Source organism: Eublepharis macularius, chromosome 16 (assembly GCF_028583425.1).
Source record: "Eublepharis macularius isolate TG4126 chromosome 16, MPM_Emac_v1.0, whole genome shotgun sequence".
NCBI classification, from domain to species: Eukaryota; Metazoa; Chordata; class Lepidosauria; order Squamata; family Eublepharidae; genus Eublepharis; species Eublepharis macularius.
Genome location: NC_072805.1, coordinates 4788093 through 4803315, shown reverse-complemented (window position 1 = coordinate 4803315; position 15223 = coordinate 4788093). Strand labels below are relative to the sequence as shown.

General features: G+C 44.6%; 1 protein-coding gene across 2 annotated transcripts in view; it reads left to right on the top strand.

Annotated features, from left to right (window-relative positions):
- Nucleotides 1-15223, top strand: part of SMC1B (structural maintenance of chromosomes 1B) — an 84617-nt gene that overhangs the window by 51695 nt on the left and 17699 nt on the right. For both annotated transcript variants that reach the window (XM_055000437.1, XM_055000436.1), the window contains exons 15-18: nt 1199-1305; nt 1532-1673; nt 3870-4015; nt 6583-6736. In XM_055000437.1, coding sequence (XP_054856412.1) covers nt 1199-1305; nt 1532-1673; nt 3870-4015; nt 6583-6736 — 549 coding nt within the window. The remainder of the gene's footprint in view (nt 1-1198; nt 1306-1531; nt 1674-3869; nt 4016-6582; nt 6737-15223) is intronic.

Here is a 15223-nt window from a genome sequence, read left to right as displayed (position 1 = left end):
AAAATCTCCGAATTTGGCAGGCCTGTGCGTGCGCAGTCCCATGTGTGCCTGCACGGAAGACCTAGATGAACAACAGTTACAGGTAAGTGCAACACTGTTTTTCTTCCAAGTGGGGACCCAGAGCGGCTTATAGTATCATTCTCCCTTACTTGGTTTTATCCTCACATCAACACCCCTGTGAAGTATTAGGGCTGAAAGTATGTAACTGGCCCAAGGTCATCCAGCAAGCCTCCTTGGTAGAGTTGGGATCTGAACCTGAGTTTCCTAGATCTTAGTCCAACACTCCGCTACACTATACTGGCTCTCACTAAACCATGCTGGCACTTCAGATCTTGCTGTCCAATATTTCCCTGGTGGCTGCCTGTGACTACATGGTGCAAGGGAAGATTGGTGCTGGTACGTGAGCTGCTTTAGGGAAACTTGTCTGCCATCACTGATTTGTCCAAGGAACCCTAGGATTCATCAGAAAGTTAGAAAACCAGTAGCCTATAGCACATGCAAAACTTACTTTCATCACATACCCGTTCCTCTGATTATTTAGCCTACCTCAGGAGTCAGCAACCAATAGTTCCAGACCAAATGTACAGAACCAAGTATGGTGCTGTAAAAAAAAATCTTTAAGTTAAGTTATATTGGAAAGGTAGGACCTCACAAAGGACTGGCAACAGCCAGATTTTGGGCTCGAGAAGCTTTATTAATCCACATGTCAATTAACAATAATATTAAGTTTCAGTTACGCAAATGAGCTTTCTTTTACTGGGTCTTGGCTCTGATTCCTTACTTTGAATTTTGACGTAGCTTGGCGCTTTAATTATAAAAGGTTACTAATCCCTAGTCTACTGGATTATACTCCCTAAACCTGTACGACTACTGTAGAAATTTAGACTGGTAGTGAAATTCTTTTGGCCCTGATTTCTTCCAGGAAAAAAAGAATAATACTGTCAGGCTTTTCAGTGTCCTGGAGGGGAGTGTGGGATAATCGGCTTTTTAAGAAGGAAAATGTAACATGAAGATTTCTTCTCTTTCAGTTACTCTGGGGAAAGTGAGTACTTGAATGGTGTTCCTAAATGAAATGGACATCGCCTTAAAGCATTGATAATATATCTTCACACATACACAATGTTATACTAATGAGAGAGAACTTTTTTCTAAAAAAGAATTTTAATTGTCTTTTTGGGTGGGGGGTGACTGGGGATAGGAAGAAGACAGTGTTTTCCTTGAATTCTGTGAAGAGATTGGTGTACAGAATATTCGGGTATATGAAAAAGAACATGTGCAACAGCAGGAAGAAATTGACAAGAAGAGGTAAATATTAAGGAATTTCAATTTGTCATTAAATTACCAGTAGTGCATATTCCAGAATCAAAACCCCTTCAGTAGAAGAGGAATTAAGACTCTTACAGATTATACCATGTTCCAAAAAGTATGGGAATTAGAAGTGAAGCTACAGTTTAATTTATATATTGGCAAAAATAATTTTAACTCCACTTTTAATCTTTTCTTGAATGATCGCTATGTTGTGATTTTCTAGATTTGAATTTGAAAACCAGAAGACTCGATTAGGGGTTCAGCTTGAATATATTTCTAGCCAGCTAGCAAAGGAGGTCAACAAGACAAACACACTGAAAGAGTTTATTTGCAAAGATGATACTGAGATTGTTCACTTAAAGAAGGTAATAGATGTTTTTACTATGTTCTGAAATACAGTAAAGTCATGTCCCTATGGGTCTGTTAGAAAGTATGGAGCTCATTATTTATATAGGCATTTGCAGGGCTTTTTTTCTGAGAAAACAGTGGTGGAACTCTCTATTATCACATGTGCAAGCGCAGAGTGCACGCACGCTCCCAGAAATGCATGATGATGTCACCTCCAGAAGTGACGCCATTCCTGGAAGTGATGCCACTTCCCAGAACCCAGCACAATGCATTACGACAAGATAAATGTTAATAAGCTTGGGAAAATACACTATTATGTGAAAAGGTTTTTTTTCCTTTCTGTATCCTCTACAAAAAGTGAAATCTTCCATTCCCTTTCCCAAACATTTCATTTCTTTGGAATCATATTTTAAAATATGTAAGAAGGAGGGGGCTTCTAAAAATCTAAAACCCATCTCACAAATCTAAATTCTAACAGATTCTTTCTGCCAGCGTAGAAAAAAATTCATGTCCCACACAAACAATATTCATAAAAACTTCCTTAACACTCATATTTCCACTGCAATTTCAGTGAAGTTAATCAGCTGAGGGTGGGGAGAACCATTTGAGTTAGAGCTATTAAGACATAAGAACACCTATATGCTGATGAATATATTGATGAAAGCCTGTGACTTGGACACAGCTATCAATTCCTAGCATAAAACTGGAATAACCATAACTGATATATTTAACCAACACAGAACCAATCTGCTTTCAAAAACTGTGGGAACCATAACAATGTCAACTTCAGTCAACAAAAGAATGAACACAACACACACACACAGCCTCACCCACCCCCATGAAAAGAAAGCAGAATGAACTCAAAGCAGCACAGATACACACACAGCCCCACCCACCCACTCCCCCAGTGAATATAAAACAGAATGAACTCAAAGCAGCACACACATACACAGAAATCCCTGGATGAAATGGAAAGCAGAATGAACTCAAAGCAGCTAAGCCTCCTCTGCAAAGCCAACCCCAGCAGCTATGCTTGCCCTCTCTCTCTCTCTCTCTCTCTCTCACACACACACACACACACACACACACACACACACACACACACACACACACACACACACGAAAAACAAAATGAACTCAAAGCAGCTAAAGCCTCCTCTGCAAAGTCGACCCCAGGAGCTCTGCTTACACTCGCTGTCTCTCACTCACTCACTCACAAATGAAAAAAGCAGAATGAACTCAAAGCAGCTAAGCGTCCTCTGCAGGGCCGAAGGAGGAAGGAATCACGTGGGCAGATTCTAGAGCTTCCAGAACAGCGTTCCAGAGCGTGCCTCCTCAAAAAAAGCCCTGGGCATTTGTACCTCACTTTTCTTCCCCACAGGGACCTAATGTGGCTTACAAACATCTTCCCCATCCCCATTTCTTTCTCACAACAACAACCCTGTTAGATAGGTTAGGCTGAGAGAATGACTGGCCCAAGGTCAGTGAGTTTCCATGGCAGAATGAGGATTTGAACCTGGATCCATTGTAGTCTAACACTCTAACCACATCTCTTGATAATCAGCAGGAACTTTTAAAAAAAAATTGCCCAAAGCAACATCACAGCAAATTGTTATAGCTGCACATGGCCCTGTTCCCTTCAGCAAGTGGGATGCACTTACTTGTCTCTGTCACCCCAACACCTCCAAAGGGCATTAAATATCAAGGCAGGTTCCCCCCACTCTGTTCTTTGTAGGTTACAGCCCTCGAACTGTGAAGAAAAAGCAGCTTTCTCATCGGATCACCCTTATATATATATTGCTTGTATAAAGGAGTGATCCTGCTTAAGCCCCCTCACCATCTACTCATTTCCCATCCACAGGACCTCTTCAGGGTTCTTAATATCCTATACAAGGGACACATCAGCTCCAAAGAGTGTCAGTAAGCAGTAATTTTACCTGAGGAACCAGTTCCCAGTTTTCTCCTTTGACCTTTATCCTTGAAGTTACTGGAAACAGTTTTGAAGAGGCTGCCAAGTTTTTGCTGTTAAAAACATGAATTTGGGAACCTCCCACCCAGGACCTGGAAAGTTCTAAAAATATTTGTACTACTTTACCTAGCAGTGCCTTGGGAGAGTGGGCCCTGCACCGATGAAAAGAAACTCTGCGGGGGAATCCAGAGTCTGTTCTATTAGATAATACAGTTCTTTGTTAAAAATATTTCTTGTTACATAGGAAGAAAAGAATTTTTTACAAATGGTAGATGAAGTTGTAGCAGAATTACAGCAGCTTAGAGAAAGTCAGAATGTTAACAAGACTGAGGTTGCAGAAGCCCAGAATCAGGTGGAAAAATCAAGGACGACATTGCTAGCTCTGAATAGGTAATTTAATACTATGCTTTAATACCATTTAATACCATCTGATTATTTTTTGAAATGATTTTGAGGGAGATCACTGTGTTCTGCTTATAGAAATACTTACCAAGCAAACACCAACAAGGGGCTGCCTCCGGATCACAACTGCTGAAGTCTTGCAAAGAAACAACCGGAGGTATACACTAGAGTAATCACAATAATTCTCCTTCTCTAAATAAGAATAATTTTACTGTATTTTAAATATAAAGTGCACAGTGCTTCAGTGCATAATGTTAATCAATAAATGTTCAATAAATATAATATACCATAAATACTACATCACAATATACAAAAATATCCCATCTCTGTACAATATCATTGGTTTGTACAGAAGTCCAGCTGGTGTATTGCTCCAAGGAAAACCACAAGGTAAGTAGCAATTCACATGGAATATATCAGAGTTCTTTTCTTTGAAGCTTTCCATTTTGGTCTGTTGCAGGAACTCAGTGGAATGGAACAAGGAACCTCCAGAGATGACCCGGTCCAAAATGTACATGTAGATCAACTGTATTCAATAGTGGGGGCCTGACGGGCTTTGCTAGCATATTTTCCTCCCATTTCACTCAAGGCTTTTTCAAAGGCTCGTATTACAGGTGACAAACGAAACTCCCATTGTTTGTTCTGTTTCAGGTCACCAGGTTGGAAAGAAACGACGGTCAGTTGCCGTCAGTTCATCTACATGTACATTTTGGACCGGGTCATCTCTGGAGGTCCTTGTTCCATTCCGCTGAGTTCCTGCAAAAGAGCAAAATGGAAAGCTTCAAACAATAAAACTCTGATATATTCCATGTGAGTTACTACTTTCCTTGGGGTTTTCCTTGGAAGCTCTACACCAGCTGGACTTCTGTACAAACCAATGATATTGTAAATAGATGGGATATTTTTGTATATTGTGATGTAGTATTTATGGTGTATTATATTTATTGAACATTTATTGATTAACATTATGCACTTAAGCACTGTGCACTTTATATATAAAATACAGTAAAATTATTCGTATTTAGAGATGAAGAATTATTGTGATTAGTGTATACCTCTGGTTGTTTCTTTGCAAGTCTATAGAAATAAGCTTGCACTTATTCATTGCACTGTATGATTGTGTGAGGGTGACTGAGAGCAGGAGCCAAAGGGTTTCAGGGGGTGTTCTGTATTCATCGTGGGGCTTCTGTGGTCTCTCCTCTTGATAGAAGCTGAACAAGTTGCTCCTGAATCGTTGGAACCATGAATGCTAATTCTGGTGCATGAGAAAGAGAAAATTGTTGTACGTGTGGAATTGCTTGTGTGTACCTACTGTATGCACTAGGTGTTAGCTAGGTGTTAAAAGAAACTGCAAGGGCATATGTAGGAGTGAAGAGTGTGCCCTAGGAATCTCTCATTTGTTGTGAATCTGACACTCATATGTGATGTTGCACAGAGATTCACAAGCTCCACTTTTCCTTCAGTTGTTCAGCTGAAAGTGTGGAAAGTGAATTTGCAGTTGACGAAACAGTCCATGCATGCTGATTCCTCACAATATCTGAAAGCATTTTCAAGCTCCATTTGCACTGGCAAAGGCAGAAGTAAAAACTAGTCTAATGGGAAGCAACTGAAGCAGTAGCCTGTGCTACTTGCAGTTCTGTAATGTGGACTTCTCAAGTTAAGCAGAAGATACGGCAGAACTTGGAGGGCCAAGAATGTCTCAGTTCTTTGTTTGTTTTAATAAACACTATCGGTAGGTTTGATGAGAGCCAGTTGGGTGTAATGGTTAAGAGCAATGGGTCTCTGGGCTTGATTCCCCACTCCTCCGCTTGCAGCCAGTTGGGTAACCTTGGGTCAGTCACAGCTCTCCCAAGCTCTCTCAGCCCCACCCACCTCATGGGGTGATTGTTGTTGTGAGAATAATGATATAACATACTTTGTAAACCTCTCTGAGTGGGTGTTAAGTTGCCCTGAAGAGCGGTATATAAATTGAATGTTATTATTTTTATTATTAAGAAGTGTATATATTGGATAAATGTAGTTTGGTGAGAGCCAGTTGGGTGACCTTGGGTCAGTCACAGCTTCTAGCTCTCTCAGCCCCACCCACCTCACAGGGTGTTTTGTTGTGGGAATAATAATAGCATACTTTGTAAACCACTCTGAGTGGGTGTTAAGTCATCCTGAAGGGCGGTATATAAATCGAATGTTGTTGTTATAGAGAGACCCACTTAAATAATGGACTCTGCAGTTAAACAAAGTGTTACTATTACTCTCCAGTCTCTTGCTCTCTGATAAAAAAAATCTCATCATTAGAGTTGACTGGTGAGCAATAAAAATCTGAATGTTTAGAAAGAGTCCTGAAGAGCTGTAGAAGTAACTGAGACAGCTGCAGTATTAAAGTTACGGAGCTTTTATTTAAACTGGGTTTCAAAATACTTTGAGATTACTAACAGGATCATTTATGGAAAAGCCATCTGTATGAATACTGTGCTAAAATTTGACTGCCATATTGTTTTTCAATCTCAGTACGTGAAATATCCATATATATCTTGTGTGTTTGTGATTTTTTCTGGCAGAGAGATAGGAAAGTTACAAAAGGAAGCTGTAGCAATTGAGTCCTTGCTGGAAGAGAAAAAATTAGAAAGACATAATAGGCTTCTTGAATGCAAACTCTGCAACTTAAAGATAAACCTTTCTATGGGCCATCTGGATGACATCAGTGAAAAAGAGGTAAATTAGCAAAGTTTTGTGGCAGAGAGATTGTCTGATAGACAATGTTGGACTTTGCAAGTTTATACATAAAATTTTATTACATATTTTCAAAAATGTGATCATACTCAAGTTTTGTCCCATGACATATGCCATATTTTTACAATATCTACTAATACAATGGCAAGTTGAAAACACACACAGACAAATCCAGTACTGCAAGAATGTAACCCTTAAAACTGGCTCTGATTCCTCTGAGGATGAAGACTTCGTGGAGGGCGGCAGGGGAGAGAGTATTCCAAGCTCCTCAGGAGTCCGGCACGGGGAGGACCAGCAGGGAGTGGAACAGCAGGAGCCCTTGCCAGAGCAGGCGGAGGAATCCTTGGCAGAGTCAGAGACAGGAGCTGTTCCCTTACCTGCGCCAGCAGTTGAGACCAGGGCAGCATCTCCACCCAGCTCCCCTGAGCCTTATAAGCAGCATAGGGTGCGGCAGCATCTCGTTATACAGGACAGGAGACGAAGTGCGAGGCTTCAGGCACTGAAACTGCGGCGTAGTGACCTTGAGTGCTAGCAGGATGCAGCACCGCCTTGGAGGTGATTGCTTTTAAGCCAAGACGCCCTTTCCCTCAGTGCAGAAGCACCTGCGCAAAGACCTGCCCGGCTCTACTGTGACCCAGCTCTCTGCTCTACCTGTTCTCCTGGCTCTGACCCTTGGACTCAGTGTTCTGGACTACGTTTTCTTCCTTGTTCCCTGAACGGCTTTGGCATACTTCGAACTCTAGTTAGGTTTGCGTCTGTTTCCTGCCTGTACTCAGCACAGAGGGATTCTCCTGTGGTCCAAAAGTGGGGCAGTCCAAACTCCTGGGTAGCTCCTCCTCCTTCTCTTACGCAGGGCTGGCCAACTTTGCGATCCTAAGGGGGAGGGGCTTCCCCAGCTCTTCAGTTTTTTCTGGCCCTGCTCAGCAGGGAAGACGCACTTCTCGCTCCTCTGGAGCAGCGATCCTTTGGAAGGAAGAGAAGATTGAGCGCTTGGCTCGCAGGGGATAAGGAAGGACCTGTTCCTCCACCCCTTCCCCCGCCCCCACTAGTAAGCCTGCAGGGGAAGGCAACAGTGACGCAGCAGGAGGCTGCGGTTGCGAGCCACAGAGCCAACATCCCTTGAGAAATAGGGCCCGGCGTCTGCAGGGGCTGCGGCGAAGCACGGGAAAAGCGGCTGCCGCAGGAACGAACATCGGCCGCTTTTGGCGCCAAAAAAGCGGCAGCTGCCCCAAACTGAGCGCCGGAACACCTAAACGCAGTAAGATCCTCAGAACAAGGAAGGGGGGGGCAGGTATGGTGCTAAGAGGAGCCTGGAAAGTAGCCCCGTTTTTACTGTAGGCACCCAGGTTTAGCTGCCTGAATCCAAGTAACCCCGCTTTTTGCACTTTCATTTTTAGGCGGGAGAGGCCCTTTGGCGGGAATATGGAAAAGGAGAGCCACCCAGCAGAGGTAGCCATTAGTGTCATGGAGTCTCCGAGCTCGCCGTTGTCTTCACACTCTGCTCAAGGGGAGAGCCGGGAGACAAATGACCCTGACCTTTCTGGGCAAGAGGCAAAGGCCAACATTCTGGCTTGGATAAGGTCAGAAATTCAAAAAGGGCTAGCAGGGGCAGTGAAAGACCTTAGAAAGCAGGCTATTCCGCCCAGGCAGGGAAGATCAAAGCCAGGCCCTTCTGAAGGGAAAAGGCAGAGTAAAACCACTGCCCATTCCAAAGCAAAAAAGGGAAGGGTGGAGGACTGGTTGGGGAAGGACTCAAGTGCTTCCGATGAAACCCAGTCGTGCTCAGACATCTCTGACCAATCTTTAGAGAGTGAGGAAGGAGAGTTGTCTGAGGAGGAAGAGGATGAGGCTAGCCAAGTTCAAACCAGGCTTTTTCCTCAGGAAGTGTATAACAAGCTTCTGACTAAGGTGCTGAGGACTCTAGAAATAACACAAACAAATCAAGGCCCACAGGAAGCAGATCAACCATACCCCCAAGGCTTGGAAAGGGCCCTGCCGAAAATGGGACCCAAGCAAACAGGAGTGCCACTTCCAGCTGCCTTTCATACTGTTCTCAAGGCTGAATGGGATATCGGCAAAGCCTAAGGTGTACCACTCTGTATTTCATAAGCTTTATTCCATGACACCTGATACAGCTAAGAAGATCAAGCTTCCCATTGTAGATGACCCGGTCTCCAGCCTTGCCACTTCATCGGTCCTACCGATGGATGCTGAAGGTATGCCCAAGGATCCATCAGATAAAAAAATCGAACAAGAGCTGCACAGGAACTTTGAGGCCTCGGCAGCATCTCTGAGATCTTCGGCTACGGGATCCTTATTTGCCAGGGCTGCGTACACTTGGGCATCAGACTTAGCTTCAGCAGGCAGAGAGGTCCCCAAGGAGGTCAAGAACGAAGTTAAGAAGATAGCTCTAGCTACGGCATTTGCAACAGACGCCACACTAGATTCGTTCCAGATGTCCTCAAGAGCCATGGGTTTCAATGTGGCTGCAAGGCGTAACACATGGCTGAGAAACTGGGATGTTGACCCCCAAGCACGCAGCAGAGTGGCAGCTATTCCTTTTGCTGGAAGCAAGTTTTTTGGAGAAGCCTTGGACAGATACTTGGTAGAAGATACTGAAAAGAAAAGGGTCCTGCCCTCAAAGAAAAGGGACGCCAAGTTCAAGAGCAGGCATTCCTTTCATGAGGGCAAGAGAACACCAAGATTGGGAACTGCCAGACCATTTAAAAACAGGTGGCAATCTAGACAGCGGAACGACGGCAGATCCTTCAGTTTCAGGAAGTCAGCCGCGCAAGCGAAAGGCCCAAAGAAAGGCGGCCAGGCATGACTATCAACAGCCAATCTCTCAAATAGGAGGGAGACTACAAAACTATGTCGACCAGTGGAATCAATCCGTATCGGACAAATGGGTACTGGACATAGTATCCAAGGGCTACTCCTTGGAGTTCAAAATGATTCCACGACGACGATTTATACAGCTTCCAAGGAACTCCTTACACCCAAAACACGTCAAGATAGAGGAAGCCATTCAACATCTACTAGAGATTCAGGCCATAGAACCAGTACCAATACTGCCTCGGAGGCAGGGAGTGTACTTGGTGTTTTTCATCATTCCAAAGAAAAATGGGGATGTCAGAGCAGTCTTGGATCTAAGCTGGCTGAATCAGTACATAAAGTCACGCAAATTCAAGATGGAGACAATGAGGTCAACCACCGGGACCATACAGAAAGGGGACTTTCTGGCCTCCATAGATCTGTCAGAGGCCTATCTGCACATCCCTATTCGAGTAACACACCGAAAATATCTCCGCTTTGCTTACGATGGGAAACACTATCAGTACAAAGCCCTGCCATTTGGTCTGAAGTCTGCTCCGAGAGTGTTCACCAAAGTGTTGGTAACACTTACTGCCTTTCTCAGAACACAAGGAATAGCCCTGTCCCCGGATCTGGACAACATCCTCATCAAGGCCCCATCCCTGGTGTCAGCTTGGGAGGCAGTGAGGGTGACTACGGAATGTCTGGAAAGGCACGGTTTTGTCATCAACAAGCAAAAGAGCTCACTCGAGCCAGCACAACAGATAGCCCATCTGGGAGTGATTGTTGACACGATCAAAGACAAAGCCTTCGTGTCCCTGGAGAGACAGCAGAAGATTGTGAACACGATAAGGTCAGTTCAAAGAGAGAGACAGGTGGAAGTGATGCAATTGGCGAAGCTGCAAGGAATGTTGGTGTCGTGTCAGGATACACTCCAATAGTCGAGGTTTCACACACGCCCTTTGCAACAATTTCTTCGACCATATCAGAAGGCCGTTTCACACAAACGACACACGATAGTGGAATTACCAGATGCCCTGTCTGGGGAGTTGGACTGGTGGACAGAGTCGAGCAGATTCCTGGAGGGATCACTGCTGAGAGAACCAAAGAGACTTGTACTGACTACAGATGCAAGCCTGACAGGATGGGGAGCACACATGGAGGGCAGGATGATACAAGGGTCTTGGAAAGACACGGAGAAGACATTCAGTATAAATGTGTTGGAGTTGAGAGCCATAAAAAAGGCCTTTGGAAGCTCCAGGATTGCCTGAAGGGACAGCACGTCATGGTCCATACAGACAATATGACGGCCAAAGCTTATATAAACAAGCAAAGAGGCAACAGGTTCAAAACGCTGTGCAAAGAGGCAAGGGAAATCTTCCTCTGGGCAGAATTGAATCTGAAGTCCATAAAGGCCATAAAAGCTGGTCAGCAGAACGACCTGGCGGACTGGCTAAGCCGGAACAGAGTGGACCAGTCCGAGTGGAGATTGAATACTCAGGTATTCCAACAAATATGTCAAAGATTTGGAAAGCCAGAGGTGGACCTGTTTGCAAAGCCCCAGAATGCTCAGGTCCCGAAGTTCTTTTCCAGACTGAGGGAACGCGAAGCATTGGGCACAGATCCACTGAGCAAAGACTGGCCGAGGACACTTCTGTACGCATTTCCACCAATACGGATCTTGCAAAGAGTAATTCAGAAAGTAGTGGAACAACAGGTGGAAGTGGTATTGGTTGCCCCCTTCTGGCCGAGGAGGCCATGGTTCCAAGATCTGGGAAGGCTGTCAACGGAAAAGCCATGGAGGATTCCATACAGGAAGGACCTGTTATCACAGGGGAAGATACTTTATCTGGATCCAGGTTCCCTAAGATTAGCAGCTTGGAGGTTGAGCGTGGCCAACTGCAAGAACTAGGGTATTCCGAGAAGGTGATTGCCACAATGATGGCGTCGCGAAGGAATTCAACAAACAATAGCTATGGTAATACATGGCAGGTCTTTAACACGTGGTGTACAGAGAAAGGTCTGAGTCCAATTACAGCATCAGTAAAGAGGATTCTGCTATTCCAACAAGAAGGGCTGGATAAACGGCTTAGCACCAGCACCCTAAAAAGACAGATAGCATCGATTTCAGCAATTAGAGGATCCAAGAAAGGAACATCACTCACGAAACATCCTCATGTCAAGATATTCCTGAGAGGTGCTATGCTGTTAAACCCCCTATAAGTGCATAGGTTTCCCACATGGAACCTCAACCTGGTGCTTACATCACTTACAAGAGAGTCCTTTGAGCCTATGGCAACATGCTCATTGAATCTGCTGACTTTAAAGACAATTTTTCTGGTCGGAATTGCGTCAGCTCAGAGGGTGTCCAAAATTGGAGCACTATCAGTTAATAGAGACTTGTGTATCTTCCATAACGATAGAGTAGTGCTTAGGTTAGACCCTACCTTTGTCCCTAAAGTGAACTCACTCTTTCACCGGGAGGAGGATATAGTTTTGCCTTCCTTCTGTGTGAACCCCAAACACGATAGGGAGAAGGAATGGCACAAGTTAGATGTGAAAAGGGCACTGAGTTACTACATAGACAGAACCAAACACATTCGCAAGACAGAGTGAATGTTTGTTTCCTTTATGAAGTGTTCCCTGGGAGGGAAAGTGACAACAATCACATTAAGTAGATGGATACGAGAGTGTATTATTTTGGCATATAAGGCTAGGAAGGTGGAGCTCCCTGACGGAATAACAGCTCACTCACTAAGGGGTGCAGCCACATCAGCAGCCTATAGGGCCTTCCCATCATTAGAGAGGGTATGTAGAGCTGCAACATGGAAATCTGTACATACCTTCACTAGGCACTACAAGGTGGACCAGATGGCATCTGCAGAGGCACCATTTGGAAGGTGGGTGCTCCACCATGTACTGTAAATTAATGATAAAATAAAAGAACAGGAAATACCCACCCAAGAGTACACTGCTATGCATACATCCCAGGAGTTTGGACTGCCCCACTTTTGGACCACAGGAGAATGGAAGATTTGCATACACTTACCATGAAGCTTCCTTTCTCAGTGGTCCGGAAGTGGGGCAGTCCACAAAACCCACCCAGTTTATCTTAGACAGGAATCTGTACCTAAAACAGAAAAGAAAGACAAGGTGGGGGAAAAGGTTTGTGCTAAGTTGTATTTTATTGGTTCTAAGTTACTGTGTTAGTGTTCTAGACTTGTAGAACTGAAAGTTTGGAGTTGAGAATGAACACAGGAGGGGTGATCCGGGCTTGGATACGAACTGAAGAGCTGGGGAAGCCCCTCCCCCTTAGGATCGCAAAGTTGGCCGGCCCTGCATAAGAGAAGGAGGAGGAGCTACCCAGGAGTTTGGACTGCCCCACTTCCGGACCACCGAGAAAGGAAGCTTCACGGTAAGTGTATGCGAATCTTCCGTTCTTCACGGTGGCCAGGCTGAAACATATTTAATAAATCACTTACCTTCATAAAGGAGAAAGGTGCAAAAAGATATTCCTGAATAGGGAACCAGATAAAATGGGGAGACCCCTCATTTTCAGAGAGAAGTGAAAGAAGGAGCAAGAATATGAAATTCAGCACAAGAAGAAAGATTGCAAAGAAAGAGAAAACAGAGAGAGGCAGTCCTTACCTCTGGCAATCATAGCACCTCAGCAGTAGTGCAATAAATGACAAAGCACCAAAGGCTTCTCAGGTAACCAAAGGGAAGGCCTTGCCTCTTGGCCAGGGGAAGTGTTCGGAGCCCACAAAAGCCCCTACAGCTGTGGTTTATTTCCATCTTTCAGGCTGATAGGGACTCCCAAGATAGGAAGTTCAGCATTCCCAATGTTACTATCCCTATAGATGCTTCCAACATTGGCAAAGGGTCCTATGCACATGGGTTACGGGATGCTACTGAAAGAGACTTTCATATTAATTTGTTAGAGATGAGAGCAGTCTTACATGCATTAACTTCATTTGCAGATGCAGTAAGAACCAAGACCGTCCTCATTCTCACGGACAATAAGACTACTATGTTCTACCTGAACAAGCAGGGGGGCACAGCATCAGAGTCCCTCTGCAGAGAAGCCATACAAATCTGGACTTGGGCCACAGAGAATTCTGTGTGGCTTCAAGCAGTTCATATCCAGGGTGTGGACAACACCCTAGCGGATCATCTAAGCAGACTAGAGGGAGACAACCACGAAGGGTCGTTACAGGACATTTACTTAGACCCCATTTTCAGTAATTGGTGTACCCCTGACATAGATTTGTTTGCCTCATAAGAAAATCACAAAGTAGATCGCTTTTGCTCGCGCAGTGGTATAGTCCAAGGGTCACTCGGAGACGCATTTCAACTCCAATGGTCAACCCATTTTTACTACATATTTCCACCCTTCCCTCTATTGATGAGAGTGGTCAGCAAAATACAGGCGGACAAGCCTTCAGCTATCCTGATAGCCCCCTACTGGCCAAGGCAACCTTGGTTCCACAGATTGCTGTTGTTGTAATCACAGATTTACCATCTTCCCCAGTGCCCAGGCCTGCTGTTGTGGTCATTCATCACAGAATAGACAGACTCAAACTGACTGCCTGACTGCCAATGAGGTCTTTTTTGGAAGGCATGACTCATGTCATACAGAATGCTAGGCGTTTATCGACCTGTCAGTCATATAGTATTAAATAGGAGAAGTTCTGTACCTGGTGCTGGTACTGGATCCATTGGAATGCTCCCTTCCGGAAATATTGGAATTCCTCTTGGATCCCAATTCATCCATTGAAGTTTATTTGGCAGCAATATCTGCTTTTCATCCCGCTGTAGATAGGAAAACAGTTTTTTCGCATTATACATCCAAATTGTTTTTGAAGGGCTTGAATAACCTGTTTCCTCCGACTATCACCATTGTTCCACAGTGGTCTTTACCACTTGTATTAACTAAGCTCATGTCTAAGACGTTTGAGCCCATAGCCACATGCCGTCTGAGGTTTCTATCTGTGAAAGTAGCCTTTCTGGTTGCAGTCACTTCTGCTCGGAGGGTTGGGAAACTGGCAGCTTTATGCAGTGAATCCCCCTACTTAAAGATTCATTCTGAGAAGGTGGTCGTAAGGACCCAGGTTGATTTCCTACCTAAGATAGTGTCAAAGTCCCATTTGTCACAGGAAATAGTCTTACCTGTCTTTTTGGAAAAAGCAGAAAAAGCCCTTCACTTCTGCAGTCCATCTTCTTATGATGCATCTTCACGTGCTACCACCTAGGTAATTAAGCTTGTTAATCTCCCATGTGGGACTGCCCTGGAAGACCAACAATGAAAAACAGGGTTGCACTTACCTGTAACTGTTGTTCATTGAGGTCTTCCGTGCAGGCACACATACCCCCCCCCTCCTTCCCCGCTAATGCTCCTTATCTTTTGGTGAGTATGGCAGCGAAAGAGGACTGAGGGTGAACGGGGGCACCCTGCCTCTTAGGGTACCATTTAGGCGGTAAAACAGCTGCACTTGCGCACTGAAAGGCGAGGGTGCCCCCTGGTGGTTTTGAACTAAAAAAAATCTGAATTCGGCAGGCCTGTGCAAGCGCAGTCCCATGTGTGCCTGCACAGAAGACCTTGATGAACAACAGTTACAAGTAAGTGCAACACTGTTTTTCTCACTGGCACCAGCT